At 42.0% G+C, this 17,299-nt stretch overlaps 1 protein-coding gene across 1 annotated transcript in view; it reads right to left on the reverse strand.

Annotated features, from left to right (window-relative positions):
- The window catches only part of cimip2c (ciliary microtubule inner protein 2C), a 33,462-nt gene extending 20,091 nt beyond the window's left edge, over positions 1 to 13,371 (reverse strand). The window contains exons 1-3 of the mRNA XM_060855332.1: positions 13,298 to 13,371; positions 2,856 to 3,129; positions 776 to 888 (exon numbers count right to left, since the gene is read on the reverse strand). Coding sequence (XP_060711315.1) covers positions 776 to 888; positions 2,856 to 3,129; positions 13,298 to 13,371 — 461 coding nt within the window. The remainder of the gene's footprint in view (positions 1 to 775; positions 889 to 2,855; positions 3,130 to 13,297) is intronic.
- Positions 13,372 to 17,299: the final 3,928 nt, after the last annotated feature.

Genomic DNA, 17,299 nt, shown 5'->3' on the forward strand with positions numbered 1-17,299 from the left:
AAGGCTGGCCCAGCCAGGGAAGTCACATGGACAAATAGTTTAAAATTGGTTGGAGTAATTTTCTATACATTAGCCTGTGTCATACAGTAATTTCCTATACATTAGCCTGTGTCATATATGCCATGAACAAAAACCATGAGGTTTAGACCCATTAGCAGTAACTCATGATAGGTCTGCAGTTGTATACAGCCACATGTGACTGCTATATGAACATATCTTGAGTTGAGATTTTCAGTCAGACCACTGCATTGTCTATTTCCTGTCTAGTTTGCACATTCTCCCCGTGTCTGCGTGGGTTTCCCCTGGGTGCTCCGGTTTCCTCCCACAGTACAAAGATGTGCAGGTTAGGTGGGTTAGCCATGGGAAATGGAGAGTTGCAGGGATAGGGTAGGATGCTCTTTGGAGGGTTGGTATAGACCTGATGGACTGAATGGCCTGCTTCCACATTGTAGGGATTTGATGATTAAACCTGTAATATAGTAAAAAGGCCCTCCACTATTTATGGAAAACGTACTTGTTTAGGGGTACCCACAAAACGTTTTTGGAAAATCTTATTATTTGCCAGTACATGATTAGTGTGTGAATTATACTGAAATATAGATTGCACATGTAGAGGTACGTTAGGAAGGAAATGGAATTTAAATTTCTGGCTTTTCGTAATTCTTACAGTTTCTTACCAAACAGTAAGAAATCTGTTATGCGCCATTTCACCAAACGATCTGTTTCAATAATAGTCATAATTCATTTTGAGTTCATTCAACCCTATCGTACTCACATATTCGGTAAACAAGGGAATTTGTCCACCTCTGTTCCAGCCATCACAAAATGATCAACTCTGGGTATAGTGCCTGTCTTATCCTTGTAGTTCTCCCGGTGTTGTTGGGCTAACTGTTGTGAAAATACATTTTAAAACAGATTTCATAAAGAATTAATTGGCATTATTCCTTGTTCCCACTTTGATGATGTATGATCACAATGCTCAGGCCTTCCTGGTAATTTGCTCTCCCATAATTTTCTTTGGCAACACTGTAAGAATTAACCTTTCCTTTATTACTTCAGCTCCGCAATACAACAGCCTGATTTTGTGTACAGTCTATGGTGTCCATGTACATAGATCCCTGAAAGTTGCCACCCAGGTTGATAGGGTTGTTAAGGTGGCAGACGGTGTGTTAGCTTTTATTGGGAGAGGGATTAGTTTTGGAGCCACAAGGTCATGCTGCAGCTGGACAAAACTCTGGTGCAGCCGCACTTAGAGTATTGTGTACAGTTCTGGTCACCACATTACAGGAAGAATGTGGAAGCTTTGGAAAGGGTTCAGAGAAGATTTATTGGGATGTTGCCTGGTATGGAGGGAAGGTTTTACGAAGAAAGGCTGAGGGACTTGAGGCTGTTTTCATTAGAGAGAAGAAGGTTGAGAGGTGACTTAATTATGACATATAAGATAATCAGAAGGTTAGATAGGGTGAGCAGTGAGAGCCTTTTTCCTCGGATGGTGATGGCTAGCATGAGGGAACATAGCTTTAAATTGAGGGATGATAGATATAGGACAGATGTCAGAGGTAGTTCCTTTACTCAGAGAGTAGTAGGGACATGGAATGCCTGCCTACAACAGTAGTGGACTCAATGATGTTAAGGGCATTTAAATGGTCATTGGATAATCATATGGATGATAATGGAACAATGTAGGTTAGATGGGCTTCAGATTGTTGCACCCACCTGTGAAACCATCGAGGGGCGAAAGGCCTGTACTGCGCTGTAATGGTCTATGTTCCTCAACATTAACACATTTGGTGCTGAACACAAAGTATGTTGTGCTAGGGAGATCCAGTGATCCGTCTGGAGATAATTTCAGATCTCTGCCTGTGCAGTGATATTGTAGCTGATGATAGTGACACCATCACACTAACCAATCAGCCAATCACTGACACACAAACAGGAAACTAAAAGCTTTATTTTTACATCAAGCACCAACTAAAGATTGAGATGTGCATGTATGGGGTAAAGATGGAAGTTTATTCTGAAAAAAAGCTTTTTAAAAGATGATTTAAGCAAACCAAGGCCTGATGCCTTACCAGCTCTCCATTGTAGAGGAGAATGGTGAGGAAGGAACAGAAAGGTGTCTATTTAAGACAGTTTGCTTTCAGATAGACAGGTTGGAGGTGATAAAATTCCCCCTCAGGTGAAAAAAGCAATTCTCTGTGCATTGAAACAAAATGACCAACTGCTTACAGGGAGCATTTTTTAAAGAAAAGTTGTTTTGTAAAGCATTTTCAGATATAATAATAGTTGTGTTTTCAAATATCTCTGACCCATTACAGGTTAAATAAGACACTCATGAGATTTATGAACCATTAATTTATGTTGACAGCTTGGAAAAAATACTCATGATTTTAATGCTAATAGTTTTGGTTTTTCTAAACAGTTGTATTTTGATGTATGGTTGACAAATGTGTAACTGGTTAATGAAATCAGTCAGCTTATCTCTTAGTCAATGATGTGACATCACTTTAATAATTGCAGCAGGATTACAAACTGTAGAAAGTTCTTCTGCTGTTAATTGTATCACTTGCAGGGTTTTCAATCTTGAATTTAAAACTGACTAATGTTGGCAAGGAACTGCTGGTCCAAATCTCTTTTGTAAGCTTGATATTTTACGCTCTCCTGTGATAACATTCGGAGCTCTGGAGAGAATGGCTATCCATTTGAAAACCTCCAAACGTGAGCCCAATGATGTGTATGAAATATTAGAAAGCATCTGTTTTATGTGGCCAAAGGACAATGTGAAATTATGGAGAATGTGGATATCAATCATCTCTGTTCACATTAAAAGTAATTGTCTGATTATTTCATCTTACCTTATCAAACTTTTTCAATTCTTCATTTCTGTCAAAATCCACATCATACCTGGACCATTTGGGACCAAATAACCATCTATTCCGGTTGTGAGACCGATCCGCTATCACAAGAGTGGGGTCATTGGAGTAAACTGTTGGAAATTGCCCTCCTTTGCTGTAAGGACTCTGACTTGTATTCAGAGCTGAGAGACGGAAATCTTGGAAGTACTTCCTGGTAGCATTTCCATAGGTATCACCATATGTAAAATTAATGGTCGGGACATAACCACGGTATCTGGAAACAAGAATATAACAAATAACAGAAGTTCAATTCAGTCCGTACATATCAACGATCCTTCAATGATGCTTAAGGATGACACAGTAATGAACATTGTGATCTGGTCAGATATTTATTCCATCTGCATGCTCTGGAAGGAAGTTCTGGAGGGTATATTACCCTCCCCCGTATGTAAAGGAGACATTTTAGTTAAACAGTCACCTCTGGAGGTAGCAGCCTTTAGGATTTGGCAGGAAATGATCAGGTAATGGGACTTCTGATAGTGTCACAGTCCTGCTAATAATTGTTCATGAGAAGTGGGTGTCACTGACTTGGTCAGCATTTATTGGTCATTCCACAGAAACGGTGATGGTGAGCTGCCTTCTTGAACTGCTCCAGATCTTGGGGTAAAAGGACATCCAGAGTGCTGTTACGAGGGAGCTCCAAGACTTTGACTCAGACATAGTGAACAAATAGTGCTGTTATGCCAGGTCAGCATGGCATGTGATTTGGACAGGTACCTGCAGGTGGTGATGATAAGATACTGTTAGAGGAGATTTGATGAATTTTTGAGAGTCTGTAATTAGGGAATCAAACCATTGTCCATGAGAGCTGACAAAGAAGATTGGTTCAGTCAATATAGTTTATTATTGTATGACCAAAACTCAGAAGTACTGCAAGATTTATTCATTTCTGATTAATCTCAATAGGCTGGGAAATGCAATTAATGTTGGGTTTTCATACCAACTCCAACAAGTCTATTTCACATTTATAGTTGGAGCACACATGTGAGGGACCTCACTTTCTTTTCCTCTTTATGGTATTCAAGTCTGATTGATCAGAGGAGCTTCTAATACTATTTTACCTCACCTCTCTGTCGTTAGGCTCTGCCAATGCTCTACCTTGAATATCCCTCGCCACCGACGATGCTGCCTGAGCTCAGAGCAAAAGGTAGGAGAAGGAAAAGAACAAGAAATGAGAGAAAAACACAAAAGAAAAGCAGTGGGAGTAGATGAGCCCCAGCTCAGGAGGCCCTCTCTGCCACCATCTTGATGATGTTTTGTAACCTTAAAGAGGATTCTGACCTATTAGAAATGTAATTCAGAACTTGGGCAGGGACTGCAAAAGCAGTCCTGACCCATTTAGATGAAAATGAGAATGTCTGGAACCAGACTGTCACCCTGTACAGATATGGAGACTGTCTCCAGGTTATCATGCAGGAGGCTGGAAGAACACAGCAAGCTAGGCAGCATCAGGAGGTGGAGAGGTTGGTGTTTCGGGTGGAACTTTTCTTCCTGATGCTGCCTGGCTTGCTGTGATCTTCTAGCCTCCTGCTTGTCTACCTTGGCTTCCAGCATCTACAGCTTTTTTGTCTCGATCCAGGTTATCACAGCTGTCCAAATATAATTAATGTGAGATGATGTGGACCAGCTGCTCAGATTATTCCAAAAAATAACTGCTGCAGTAATCTCAGCATATAGGAATACTATTTCTTTAATCAAATAAGGGGCTAATGATACTCGCTCACTGATATTTCTACTATATACAGAATTTTATTTTCTTAAATAAAATGGATGGCTGTTTGAAATGTTGTTACTTTATAATATTCTGATGAATCTTCAACTCTTCTTCCATGACAACCATGTCTCAGCCTTATACTGTTATTGTAAAATGGATCAGCTTTTCAATTGCAAAATGATGAATCTGAATAGCATCAGAAATGTTTTACTTTGCAGTTTACTTAACATGACAAAACAAAATTTCACCAGGTTAGGATTGTTGTCTTAGTAAGAGTACATCTATTAAAAAAAAGTTTCAGGAAATATTTCTTTAAAGAGAAAATTTGGAGGCTAAATTGGTTCCCAGCAGTTGTACAAAATAAGCAAGTGGTGAAATGTCAGTCAATTTTACAAATCAGACACTGTAAAACTGACTATAAGCCACTATTGAAAATATCAATTGACCTTCTGAACAAAATCTCAATGAATACGATGGGTAAAAACACAAGAGCTCTTCCTTCGTAAAGCTAAATATCTTAAGGCTCTAGAAACTTTCAAGATGTCAAACCTCTTACCAGAAATAGTGCAGCCTGACATATATTATTTTTCCTGAAATCATAGATGGATAGACAAAGTATGATGGTTAAAGAGATGAGGCAATACTGTGCTGAAAATGTCCTGTATTCTCCTTTAATGCAGAGTAAATGTACATTGTTTCAGGTTAGTAATGCGACATCAAGATGAGGTGAGGTGCTCCTTGGAGGGACTGAATGGCCTTTTTCCACACCAAGGGGGTTCCGTGATTCTAATATAAAGGATACCAATATATGAGCAGCAAATACAGTAGACTAGACACAGTTGACTAGAACTAGAGGATGCAGTTTAAAAATATGGGAACTTCATTTAAAATTGAGAAGAGACTTTTTTTTAGAGGGTTATGAGTCTTGGGAACTCTCTTCCCCAAACAACAGTGGAGGCAGAGTCATTCAACCCTCCATTAGGGTGGAGCTAGATAGCCTTGGATTCCCTCCTGACTCAAGAATCTATTGGAGTTTTCGGGAATATGGAGTTGAAGCCATAATCTGATCAGTCATGTTCTTAGTGGATGGCACAGCAGGCTTGAGGGGCTGAATGGCCTACTCCAGCTTCTAGTTTGCATATACATACACATATCCCAGATCTTCCAGTCAGTATTGAGATTACATGTGGATATTTCTGTCCCCTGGCTATTTCAGCTGGCTGAAGTATCTGTGGGTCATCCATGAGGAAATCAATCCAGCACAACGGGGGATGGTCAAAGCCAGAACACCTCTCCCTTTCCTGAGACTAGCTGCCATAGCCAGATCTGGTTTTAAAATCTCCAGTTATTGAGTGCGTGAGAAAGTAGTTGGAATCAGAAGGTAATTGAATGGGAGAGATGCCTCAGGCTGTGTTAGCAGGTTAATGAGGCTGAGGAGTCAGGTTGGAATATGACTGGAGTCACTGTTGTCGTGGCCAGTCCAGTTGTGTTGGTTGACCACTGAGTCAGACCATGTATTAACACATAATGTTTCCTACTTAGGTATCCAGCCAAATGCCAGGGAATCTGGTCCAAGTCTCAAACTCTGAGCTCAACATTAGAGACATTTGTCGAGTTCCAGGAAATAGAAACCAGCCTATCGGAAGTAGGAAATTCCCAGGAAATTTTAACACAGAATGCTTGTCAGGACTATATCAGGTATAAGTAAAAAATGAGGTCTGCAGATGCTGGAGATCACAGCTGCAAATGTGTTGCTGGTCAAAGCACAGCAGGTTAGGCAGCATCTCAGGAATAGAGAATTCGACGTTTCGAGCATAAGCCCTTCATCAGGAATAATTTATTCCTGATGAAGGGCTTATGCTCGAAACGTCGAATTCTCTATTCCTGAGATGCTGCCTAACCTGCTGTGCTTTGACCAGCAACACATTTGCAGCTGTGATCTCCAGCATCTGCAGACCTCATTTTTTACTCGAAGATTTTAACCTACTGCGAATCCTCTTACAAGGATGCCTTCCTTGAAGAAGCTCTCTTCCTCCCTCTACAAGGATTTCAGTGAGTCCCTCTCTCACTGCACCCCCCAGGTCATCTCCTCTGCACAGAAGCTCCTATATCAGGTATATGCAATCTCTGATGTGGATACGGGAAGGTTTGGGTTAAGAATAATCAAGATTGATAATAAGCACACAAAATGCAAATGCTGCTTATAAACAGGAGAAACTATGCAAAATCAATACATCCTGACTAATCAAACCATCTAATACTAAATAGTGTATTCTACATTTCTTTACAGACAACCCAGAAGTGTAGCCTGTTGCAGCACAGAGGAAATTTAGCCCAGTATCAGTATAACAATAATCCTAGCTCCCTAGGCTGCATTTATTGTCACTATCAATGTCAACATAACACAGCACAGAGACAATGCAGACAAACATATCTTTGCACTGCCTCACCATGGCAGCTGCCTGCGACAAAGATGGCACTGCTGGGTTGAGTTAAATACCTGTGCATCAGTTCTTGTTCAAGTGTAAAATCTACATTCAATCTATCTGAACGAGTGTAAAACTGGGCAGACAATCCAGTTTCACTCAACAACGAAAACAGAAGTTGCTGGAAAAGCTCAGCAGGTCTGGCAGCATCTGTGATGAGAAATCAAAGTTAACGCTTCAAGTCTGGTGACCATTCCTCAGAACTGTTTTGCTCAATGACTTCTGAGCAGTCACCTTGGAGTTCACCTCTGCTCTGGACCAGAGGATGAGCCTTAATGACATATTCAATGTCTGTAGCGAGGCTGGCGTCTATCAATACCCCAGGTTAGAGCTGTAACTGGCTCCTGGTCACAGAATTGTGTTTGGTTCAAACGGGCCTTCACACTCCATACTTCGTAAATGCTGTAAGGGAAACACAGGCATTGCTGCTGCCCCCAGGGGTGTCAAAGCACTTCGGAAAATATCATTGTTGTTGTCACCACCAGTCTCTATGTGGTAGCCATTTTTGCCAGTCATCCACATTACTTGATCCTTTCAAAATAGATCCATACTTTTTCTAAATTCCTTCTTAAACTTATTATTTAACCAGCTTTTTTTTTAGATTCCCTACAGTGCGGAAACAAGCCCTTAGCCCCAACAAGTCCACACTGACCCTCCGAAGAGTAACCCACCCAGATCCATTTCCCTACTCATGCACCTATCACTATGGGCAATTTAACTTGGGCCAATCCACCTAAACTGCACATCTTTGGATTGTGGGAGGAAACCGGAGCACCCGGAGGAAACTCATACAGACACGGGGAGAATGTGCAAACTCCACGCAGACAGTCGCCCGAGGCTGGAGTTGAACCCGGGTCCCTGGCGCTGTGAGGCAGCAGTGCTAACCACTGAGCCACCCTCATTCTTTTAGTCAACGTTTCACAGAGCATCACAATTTTCGGCTTCTGTGACATTTGGTTCCTGGCATTCTGCCACCAGAAACACTGGGTCCTTATTTACACTATCAAAACATTTCATCTTCTTCAGCAGCTTCACTGAGTCTCCCCCTCACCTTCTCCACTTCTTAACGATCTACATAACTTTGCTGAAGATGTATTGAAAGAGGTGTCTGATGTGATTCGCAGATATCCAGTACTGTTTTGATAGTCAGCAGAGACATTGTGGTTTGAACAACAGGCTGATCCTTGTTGAGATTTCACATTTAAAGGAAATGAAAGTCATTTGAGCAACTGGAATTTTCTTGGAGCTGAATTTGCGTGATGGGCCCTCAAATATTACACGTTTCACATGTGAATTCTTTACTATTTCTAATTCTGCTTATACCATGTCAAGCTTTAATATTTGATAAGCTCTTCCATTTTAAATAAATTACTTCAATGGCGAGGTACTCAGACATAGTGAAAACCGTAGCTGGCATAAAACTTGGAACTTTAGTAAATAGTGAGGAAGATGGCAATAGGCAACAAGGAGTCATAAACAGGTTGGTAAAATGGGCAGGCAGATGGTAGTTGAAGTTCAGTGGTTTGGTTTGGGTACCAGAATAAGAACATAAGAAGAAAGAGCAGGAGTGGGCCACCTGGACCCTCGAGCCCTCTCCACCCCTCAATAAGATCATGGCTGGTCTTCTCGTGGACTCAGCTCCACTTACCCACGTTTTCACCATATCCCTTAATTCCTTTATTTTTCAAAAAAGTCTCTACCTTGGATTTAAAAGTGATTACTGAAGTCGTGTCAACTACATTCTTGGGCAAGGAATTCCACAGATTAACAACCCTCTGGGTGAAGAAGTTCCTTCCCAGTTCTGGTCTAACACTGCTTCCTCTAATCTTGAGACCATGCCCTCTTGTCCTAGTTTCACCTACCAGTGGAAACATCCTGTCTATTTCTATTCTATCAATTCCCTTCATAATTTCATATGTTTCTATAAGATTCTTCTATATTCCAATGAATATAATCCCAGTCTACTCAGTATTTACTCATAAACCAACCCCCTCAACTCCAGAATCAACCTGGTGAACCTCCTCTGCACTCCCTGCAGTGCCAGGACATCCTTTCTCAAGTAAGGAGACCAAAACTGCACACAGTACTCCAGGTGTGGCCTCAGGAGTACCTCGTACAGATGTAACATTACCTCCCTTTAGCAATGAAGGACTAAATTCCATTTGCCTTCCTAATTACCTGTTGTACCTGCAGACCAGCCTTCTGCAATTCATACACAAGGACACCCAGGTCCCTCTGCATAACAGCATGCTGCAACGTTTTACTGTTCAAGTAATAATCCTTTTTACTGTTACTCCGACCAAAATGCACAACTTCACATTTATTAACATCGTATTCTGTCTGTCAGACCTTTGACCACTCACTCAATGTATCCATGTTCCTCTGCAAAGTTTCACAGTCCTCTGCACACTTTGCTCTGCCACTCATCTCAGTGTCATCAGCAAATTTTGACACCATACACATGGTTGAAAATGTGTTGCTGGAAAAGCGCGGCAGGTCAGGCAGCATCCAAGGAGCAGGATCTCCTGCTTCTTGGAAGCTGCCTGACCTGCTGCGCTTTTCCAGCAACACATTTTCAGCTCTGATCTCCAGCATCTGCAGTCCTCACTTTCACCATACACATGGTCCCCAACTCCAAATCATCAATATAAATTGTAAATAATTACATTGCCAACATCAATCCCTGAGGAACAGCACTGATTGCCAGCCAGAATAACACTCATTTATTCCCACTCTTTGCTTCCTGTCAGTCAACTAATCCTCTAACCACACTAATACTCTTCCCCAACACCATGAATTCTTATGTCATGCAGCAGCCTCATGTGCAGTCTTTGTCAAAGGCCTTTAGAAAATCTAGGTACACCACTTCCATTGGGTTCCCATTGTCTACCTTGCTTGAAGTATCTTCATGAAATTCCAAAAGATATGTGAAGCATGATCTTCATGAACCCATGCTGCATCTGTACAATGGGACAATTTATTTCGAGATTCTCTGCTATTTCTTCCTTGATAATAGGCTCAAGCATCTTCCCCACTACAGAGGTTAAGCTCACTGGTCTATAATTCCCCATCTTTTGTCTGCTTGTCTTTGTAAACAGTGGTGTCACATTTGCTAATTTCCAATCTGCTGGAACTGCTCCAGAGTCCAGCAAATTTTGGCAAATTATCACTAGTTCACTTGTTATTTCTCTCACCATCTCTTTTAGTTCCCTGGGATTCAATGAGACTTATCTATCCTTAGCTCCATTAGCTTGCCTAACATGACCTCTTCTATCATAATGATTGTTTCCAGGTCCTTACTTACCTTTGTCTCTCTGTCACTTACTGGCCTGTTATTAGTGTCTCCCACTGTGAAGACTGACACAAAATACCTATTTGCTGCCTCAGCCATTTCATCATATCCCGTAACTAAATGCCCCTTCTCATCCTCTAAAGAACCAACATTTACTTTAGCCACTCTTCTTCATTTTATATATTTATAGAATCTTTTGCTATCTGTCTTTATATTCTGAGCTAATTTTTCTCATGTTCTATCTTACCTTTCTTTATAGCTCCTTTTGTGGCTTTCTGTTGACCTTTAAAGTTTCCCAACTTTCTGGATTCCTGCTGTTTTTGGCCCTTTTATATGCCTTCCCTTTTACTTTGATAGTCTTCCATATTTCCTTGGACATTCATGGCAGATTATCCCTTTTCTTATAGTCCATCCTTTTCACTGGAATATACTTTCGCTGAGCACTTTGAAAAATTGCTTTGAAGGTCCTCCACCGCTCATCAACTGTCCCACCACAAAGTCTCTGTTTCATGTCTAGTTTAGCCAATCCTCCCTCATTCTATCATAGGCCCCCTTATTCAAGCACAGGACCCTAGTATCGGATTTTATCTTCACACTCTCCATCCGTATTTTAAATTCAACCATACTATGATCCCTCCTTCCGAGAGGTTCCCTGACTATGAGGTCATTAATTATTCCTGTTTCATTACACAGGACCCAATCTCACATAGCTTGCTCCCTCATCGGTTCCATTGCATACTGTTCATGAACACTATCACGGATTCACTCAACAAACCCCTCCTCAAAGCTACCCTGACTGGGCTGGTTCAAGCAATCTACATGCAGATTAAAATTCCCCATGATAATAGCCATACCATTTTTGCAGGCATTAATTGTTGATTGTCCACCCCAATGTGATGTTATTATGTGATGGCCTATGGACTACACCTATCAGTGACTTTTTCTTCTAGGAATTCCTAATTTCCACCTAAATGGATTCGACCTCATGTTCCATAGAACCTGTCTCATCTCTCAGCACAGCCCTGATGCCGTCCTTGAATATCAGAGCTACCCCACCTCCCTTGCATTCCTGTCTGTCCTTCTGAATAGTCTGGTACCCCTGGGTATTTAATTCCCAGTCATGGCCATTCTGCAACCATGTCTCCATGTTGGCTATCAAATCATATTAGTTCATGATGATTTGTTTCATTAACTCATCAACCTTGTTCCGAATGCTACGAGAATTCAGGTAAAGTGCTCTTATGCTCGTTTCCTTACCATCATGATTCACAACATCTCTAATATCTCCTGAGTTACCCTTCATGTTTGCTTCTTTCATAGTCTGCCTTGAACTTAAACCCTCCTGCACACATACTAATCTGCTGTTTCCCTTTTCATTTATCACCATACTTCCTGTTGCTTTCCCTTTCCCTTCCCCCCCCCCCCCCCCCCCCCCACCTTACGGTAGACAAAACCAGGAGGAGATTTCTTGCAGGTTCTCAAAATTTGAAAGGGTTTAGACAATTTCTCTTTATTTATGCTGTTTTCAGGGTATACTGCCTGATAGGCTGGTAGGAACCTATTTAATAGCAATTATCAAAAGGGAGTTTGACCAAGGCAATAAAAAAGGAAAGAGCTGGGAAATGGTCTGCTGTTCAAATGAGAAGGTGCAGACATGATGGTCTGTACTGTATAAATCAACATTTGAGACCATTTTATCAACAGAATGGACACAGCTCTGTTGCAGGTGGGATTTGGGCCTGGATAATTTAGCCCAGACATAAGGATGCCATCACAAGAAACTCTTACACGCCCCTCTGAGCCCATTTGAGATTGTCTTATCAAATTGTCAATTATTCACTGCTAGGACTGCTAACCATCCAGGACTGACCTGAATTCTCCAGAAAGTAAAGATTAATCTCCAGGAAACTGTTGTGTGCAATGCTGGAGAGAAAAGAAACATAAGGGTAGTTTAAAAATGATTGGTTTTTTTCTGTCATTATTTTACAAACATTTCCCCTCACCGTTGAAAACTGGGAAATAAAGAGTGGTAGGCCAGCATTGGTTTGGTGGCGGTGAGATGTCAGGCTATCCAATCCAAGTATCTGTTGGCTGGCCAGTACAGTAGGTGCGCCCAAACACAGGAACAGAATGAACCTCTAATTTCAAATCTAATATTGATCTTGACCCCTGTGCAAGTCTACTGCCATCCTGACAAGAACCCCTTTATCCCCACTCTCTGCCTTGTCCCAGTCAGCCAATCCCCATTCCATGCCAGTGCCTTGCCCCTAATGCCATGGGAGGGCAAGTGGTTTTATTTTTGTGCAACTATAATTCTACCTCAGGACAAATCTGGCTGAGTGTGGAAATGACTGATCCCCTGGAGACCTCGGGGCAAGTGTAACTTCCGAAGCATTATGAACTGAAACAGAAATGATTCGTGATTTAACATAGCAAACTGTTGTTTATCTGAAAACAAAACCATAAAATATATAAACAGAAAGATATCTTTTATAACAGACCTGGGGGTTGGGGTTGAAGTGACAAAACATTTCTGCTGAGGCTGTATTACTTCTGCATCGGTGCAAATTCTCACTTCAGCTCTGGATTGCTGAGCCTGAGTGATGTTAAGCAATAACACTGTGGTCTCCTCAGTCATACTTCTAGGACACCCCAATCAACACAAGTCTTGATATCGAATATTCTCAAGGTTCATTAATCTTTTCAAAGAAAACAAAATAGCTGCAGATATTGGAAATCAGAAACAGAAATTGCTGGAGAAACTCAACAGGACTTAACTTCTGAGGAAGGGTTACTGGACCCGAAACGTTAACTTTGATTTCTCTCCACAGATGCTGCCAGACCTGCAGAGCTTTTCCAGCAATTTCTGTTTTTGTTTCATTAACCTTACCCTGGCATTAAGGCAGGAGGAATGTATGTCGCATTGTAGTTAGTTATGAGGGTCCCGGCACTCCGAGAAGCCATGGTTCCACCGAGGTTTGCCTGGGGAATAACAAGCCGAGTGGGAACTCTCTCTCTCTGCTGGAGTGAATTGTGGTGAACACAGCATTCCCCCTAGCCGCTCCACCCCTGGGAGCTGGTCTCCAGTCACCATCAGCTGGGCCGGTGTAACAAACTGTCTCCAGGCAACAGCGGCACGCTGCCAGCACACAGCAGGAAGCAGACACAGCCCTCCCTGCCTCCTGCTCCTATACACCAACCAGGGGGAGAGCTCACTCAACCAACCCACAATGACACTCAGCACAGCCGGCACCTTCTATCCAAAGGCAAACAGAGTTTGAAGAAGGCTCACTTTTTGTTTTCAGTTGCTCCAGCATTCCTGGTGCTGCTCTGTGCTATTAATTGATGCAAATGTAGCCCAAAGCATTCCCCACAAAACCCACTGACTGCGGCTTTATCCTGCTTTCAAGCATTTCCAAAATGCCCCGAGTGTGGGCCCAGTTCCGAGGAAGGGCCGTTCCAGCAGAAACATTAACTCTGCTTTCTCTCCAAATTCGCTGCTGAGCTTTTCCAGCAATACCTGTTTTTTTTTACCCCCCCGGAACATGTTTGCTTGTTTCTGTCTCTCCCACAGCCGCATGGTTGGTCATGTTTACAGTCTGGTCAGCCAGGGACGGGAGCTCACAATCCCACCAGCCCACCTGGGGAATTTAAATTCTGCTAATTGGATAAAAAATATAGTGGTGACCCTGAAACTAACAGGTCCCAATAAAAACAAATTATCGCCGAGGCTGGAAATCTGAAAGAAACCGAGATAATGCTGGAGGAAGATGGCTGGTCTCACACTGTCTGTGAAAAAAAGAGTTAATGTTTCAACACTGGATGCGTGTAAAAACCCAGCTAATTCTAGAATGCCCCTTTTTTTAAAAAATCTGCTTTTCTGTCTTGTGCTGGACATTTTTGTGATTGTTTGACTCTGTGAAGCAGCCCAGCAAACCATTCTGTCCTACTCCAGAAACTGGTTCATCACCAACTTCTCCAGGGTAATTGGACATGGGCAATGAACGTGGTCCTGGTAACACTCTGTGTCATCCCCACCCTCTCTGAGTAGTGCTGAGGTGGAGGGATTTGAAAGCTTCAAGCTTCTCGGAGTAACTGTGACCACCAATCTGCCCTGGTGCATTCATGTTGACACTACAGGCAAGAAAGCACACCTAGTTCCTCAGGAGGCAAGGGAAATTCGATAACCCGCAATGCCTCTTACCAATATTTATAGATGCACCATAGAAAGCATCCTGTCTGGATGCATCACAGCTTGGTACAGCAAGTGCTCTTCCCAAGACCACGAGACATGACAGAGAGCGTGAACTCAGCCCAGTCCATCACACAAACCAGCCTCCCATCCATTAACTCCATCTCTACTGCCTGCGGCAGTAGGAACTCATACATTAAACTGGGTTTAAGAAGGTAAAAACAATGACTGCAGATGCTGGAAACCAGATTCTGGACCAGTGGTGCTAGAAGAGCACAGCAGTTCAGGCAGCATCCAAAGTGCAGCGTTTAGAATGTGTGTATTTTAAGTATGAATACTATCCAATGCTGTATCCTATTGAAAGGAGAGCAAAGTGAATTGGATGTCACTTTGCCCCACTCACATCACTCTGAAGTCGACTTCAATGACATTTTTAAAGATGACCTTGTATGTTTCCAACCAAAAAAAAATTAAGCTTATTTTCATCAACACAATGTCAGACTGAAAGGATATGGTGACAATGGGTAGTATTTTGTGGGAGCTGTGTACTTTCAGTAACCACACTGAAACACAGCTCCAATGTTGCCATGAACATAGAACATTACAGCGCAGTAAGGCCCTTCAGCCCTCGCTGTTGTGTCAACCTGTCATACCAATCTGAAGCCCATCTAACCTACACTATTCCATGTACGTCCATATGTTTGTCCAATGACGACTTAAATGTACTTAAAGTCGGCGAATCTACTACCGTTGCAGGCAAAGCATTCCATTTCCTTACTACTCTCTGAGTAAAGAAACTACCTCTGACATCTGTCCTATATCTATCACCCTCAATTTAAAGCTATGTCCCCTCATGCTTGCCATCACTAGACTTGGAAAAAGGCTCTCCCTGTCCACCCTATCTAACCCTCTGATTATCTTATATATCTCTATTAAGTCACCTCTCAACCTTCTTGTCTCAAACGAAAACAGCCTCAAGACCCTCAGCCTTTCCTCGTAAGACCTTCCCTCCACACTAGGCAACATCCTAGTAAATCTCCTCTGCACCTTTTCCAAAGCTTCCAACATCCTTCTTATAACGCGGTGACCAGAACTGTACACAATACTCCAAATGCGGCCGCACCAGAGTTTTGTACAGCTGTAGCATAACCTCATGGTTCCAGAACTCGATCCTCTATTAATAAAAGCTAAAACACCGTATGCCTTCTTAACAACCCTGTCAACCTGGGTGGCAACTTTCAAGGGTCTGTGTACCTGGACACCAAGATCTCTCTGCTCATCGACACTACCAAGAATTTTACCATTAGCCCAGTACTTTGCATTCCGGTTACTCTGATCAAAGTGAATCAACTCACACTTGTCCCCATTAATCTCCATTTGCCACCTCTCAGCCCAGCTCTGCAGCTTATCTATGTCTCTTTGTAACCTACAACATCCTTCGTCACTATCCACAACTCCACCGACCTTAGTGTCGTCTGCAAATTTACTAACCCACCCTTCTACGCCCTCATCCAGGTCGTTTATAAAAATGACGAACAGCAGTGGACCCAACACCGACCCTTGTGGTACACCACTGGCAACTGGACTCCAGGATGAACATTTCCCATCAACCAACACCCTTTGTCTTCTTTCAGCAAGCCAATTACTGATCCAAACTGTTACATCTCCCACAATCCCATTCTTCCGCATTTTGTACCATAGTCTACTGTGGGGAACCTTACCGAACGCCTTGCTGAAATCCAATACACCACATCAACCGGTTTACTCTCATCTACCTGTTTGGTTACTTCTCAAATAGGTTTGTGAGGCACGACCTACCCTTCACAAAACCGTGCTGACTGTCCCTAATCAAATTATTCTTTTCTAGATGATTATAAATCCTATCTCTTATAACCTTTTCCAACACTTTACCAACAACTGAAGTAAGACTCACTGGTCTATAATTACCTGGGGTGTCTCTACTCCCCTTCTTGAACAGGGAAACCACATTTGCTATCCTCCAGTCTTCTGGCACTATTCCTGTAGACAATGATGATATAAAGATCAATGCCAAAGGCTCAGCAATCTCCTCCCTGGCTTCCCAGAGGATCCCAGGATAAATCCCATCCGGCCCAGGGGACTTATCTATTTTCACACGCTGCAGGATTTCTAATACCTCTTCCTTGTGAACCTCAATCCCACCAAGTCTAGTAGCCTGTATCTCAGTATTCTCCTCGACAACATTATCGTCTCTTGATTGTCCCTTGTGTAAATTCACCCAGCAATGTATCTTGTAAAGAAAATTAGCAATTGTTTTTATTTTTAATTTGATAATGTTTTGCAGTATCTATCCAGTAATCTGCACCTATAGCACAATAATGTTTCCTGGTCGCTGAATGACTGCAGATTTGTCCTGTTGACAAATAATATGTCCTCAGTATTATGCTTTCCTATATTTGAATAAAACTTTGTTTTAAATAGAGATGGTCTGTATATCTGTTCTTATAAGTTCTTCTGTGCAAAATTTAAACAGTAATTGGAAAAGATTGGAAGGAATTTAAAATCCCAGAATATTACATCGACAGTCACATTCAGAACCTGTTTCAGCTTCATCATGGATTCTCCTCTTTCTCAATGTGTTATCGATTATATTTGTAAACTACCTCTTCCCTCTTTATGTCATTATTGAAATATAAGCTTCTTCCTTGTCTGCAAACACTC

This window comes from Hemiscyllium ocellatum, chromosome 3 (genome assembly GCF_020745735.1).
Source record: "Hemiscyllium ocellatum isolate sHemOce1 chromosome 3, sHemOce1.pat.X.cur, whole genome shotgun sequence".
Classification (NCBI taxonomy): Eukaryota; Metazoa; Chordata; class Chondrichthyes; order Orectolobiformes; family Hemiscylliidae; genus Hemiscyllium; species Hemiscyllium ocellatum.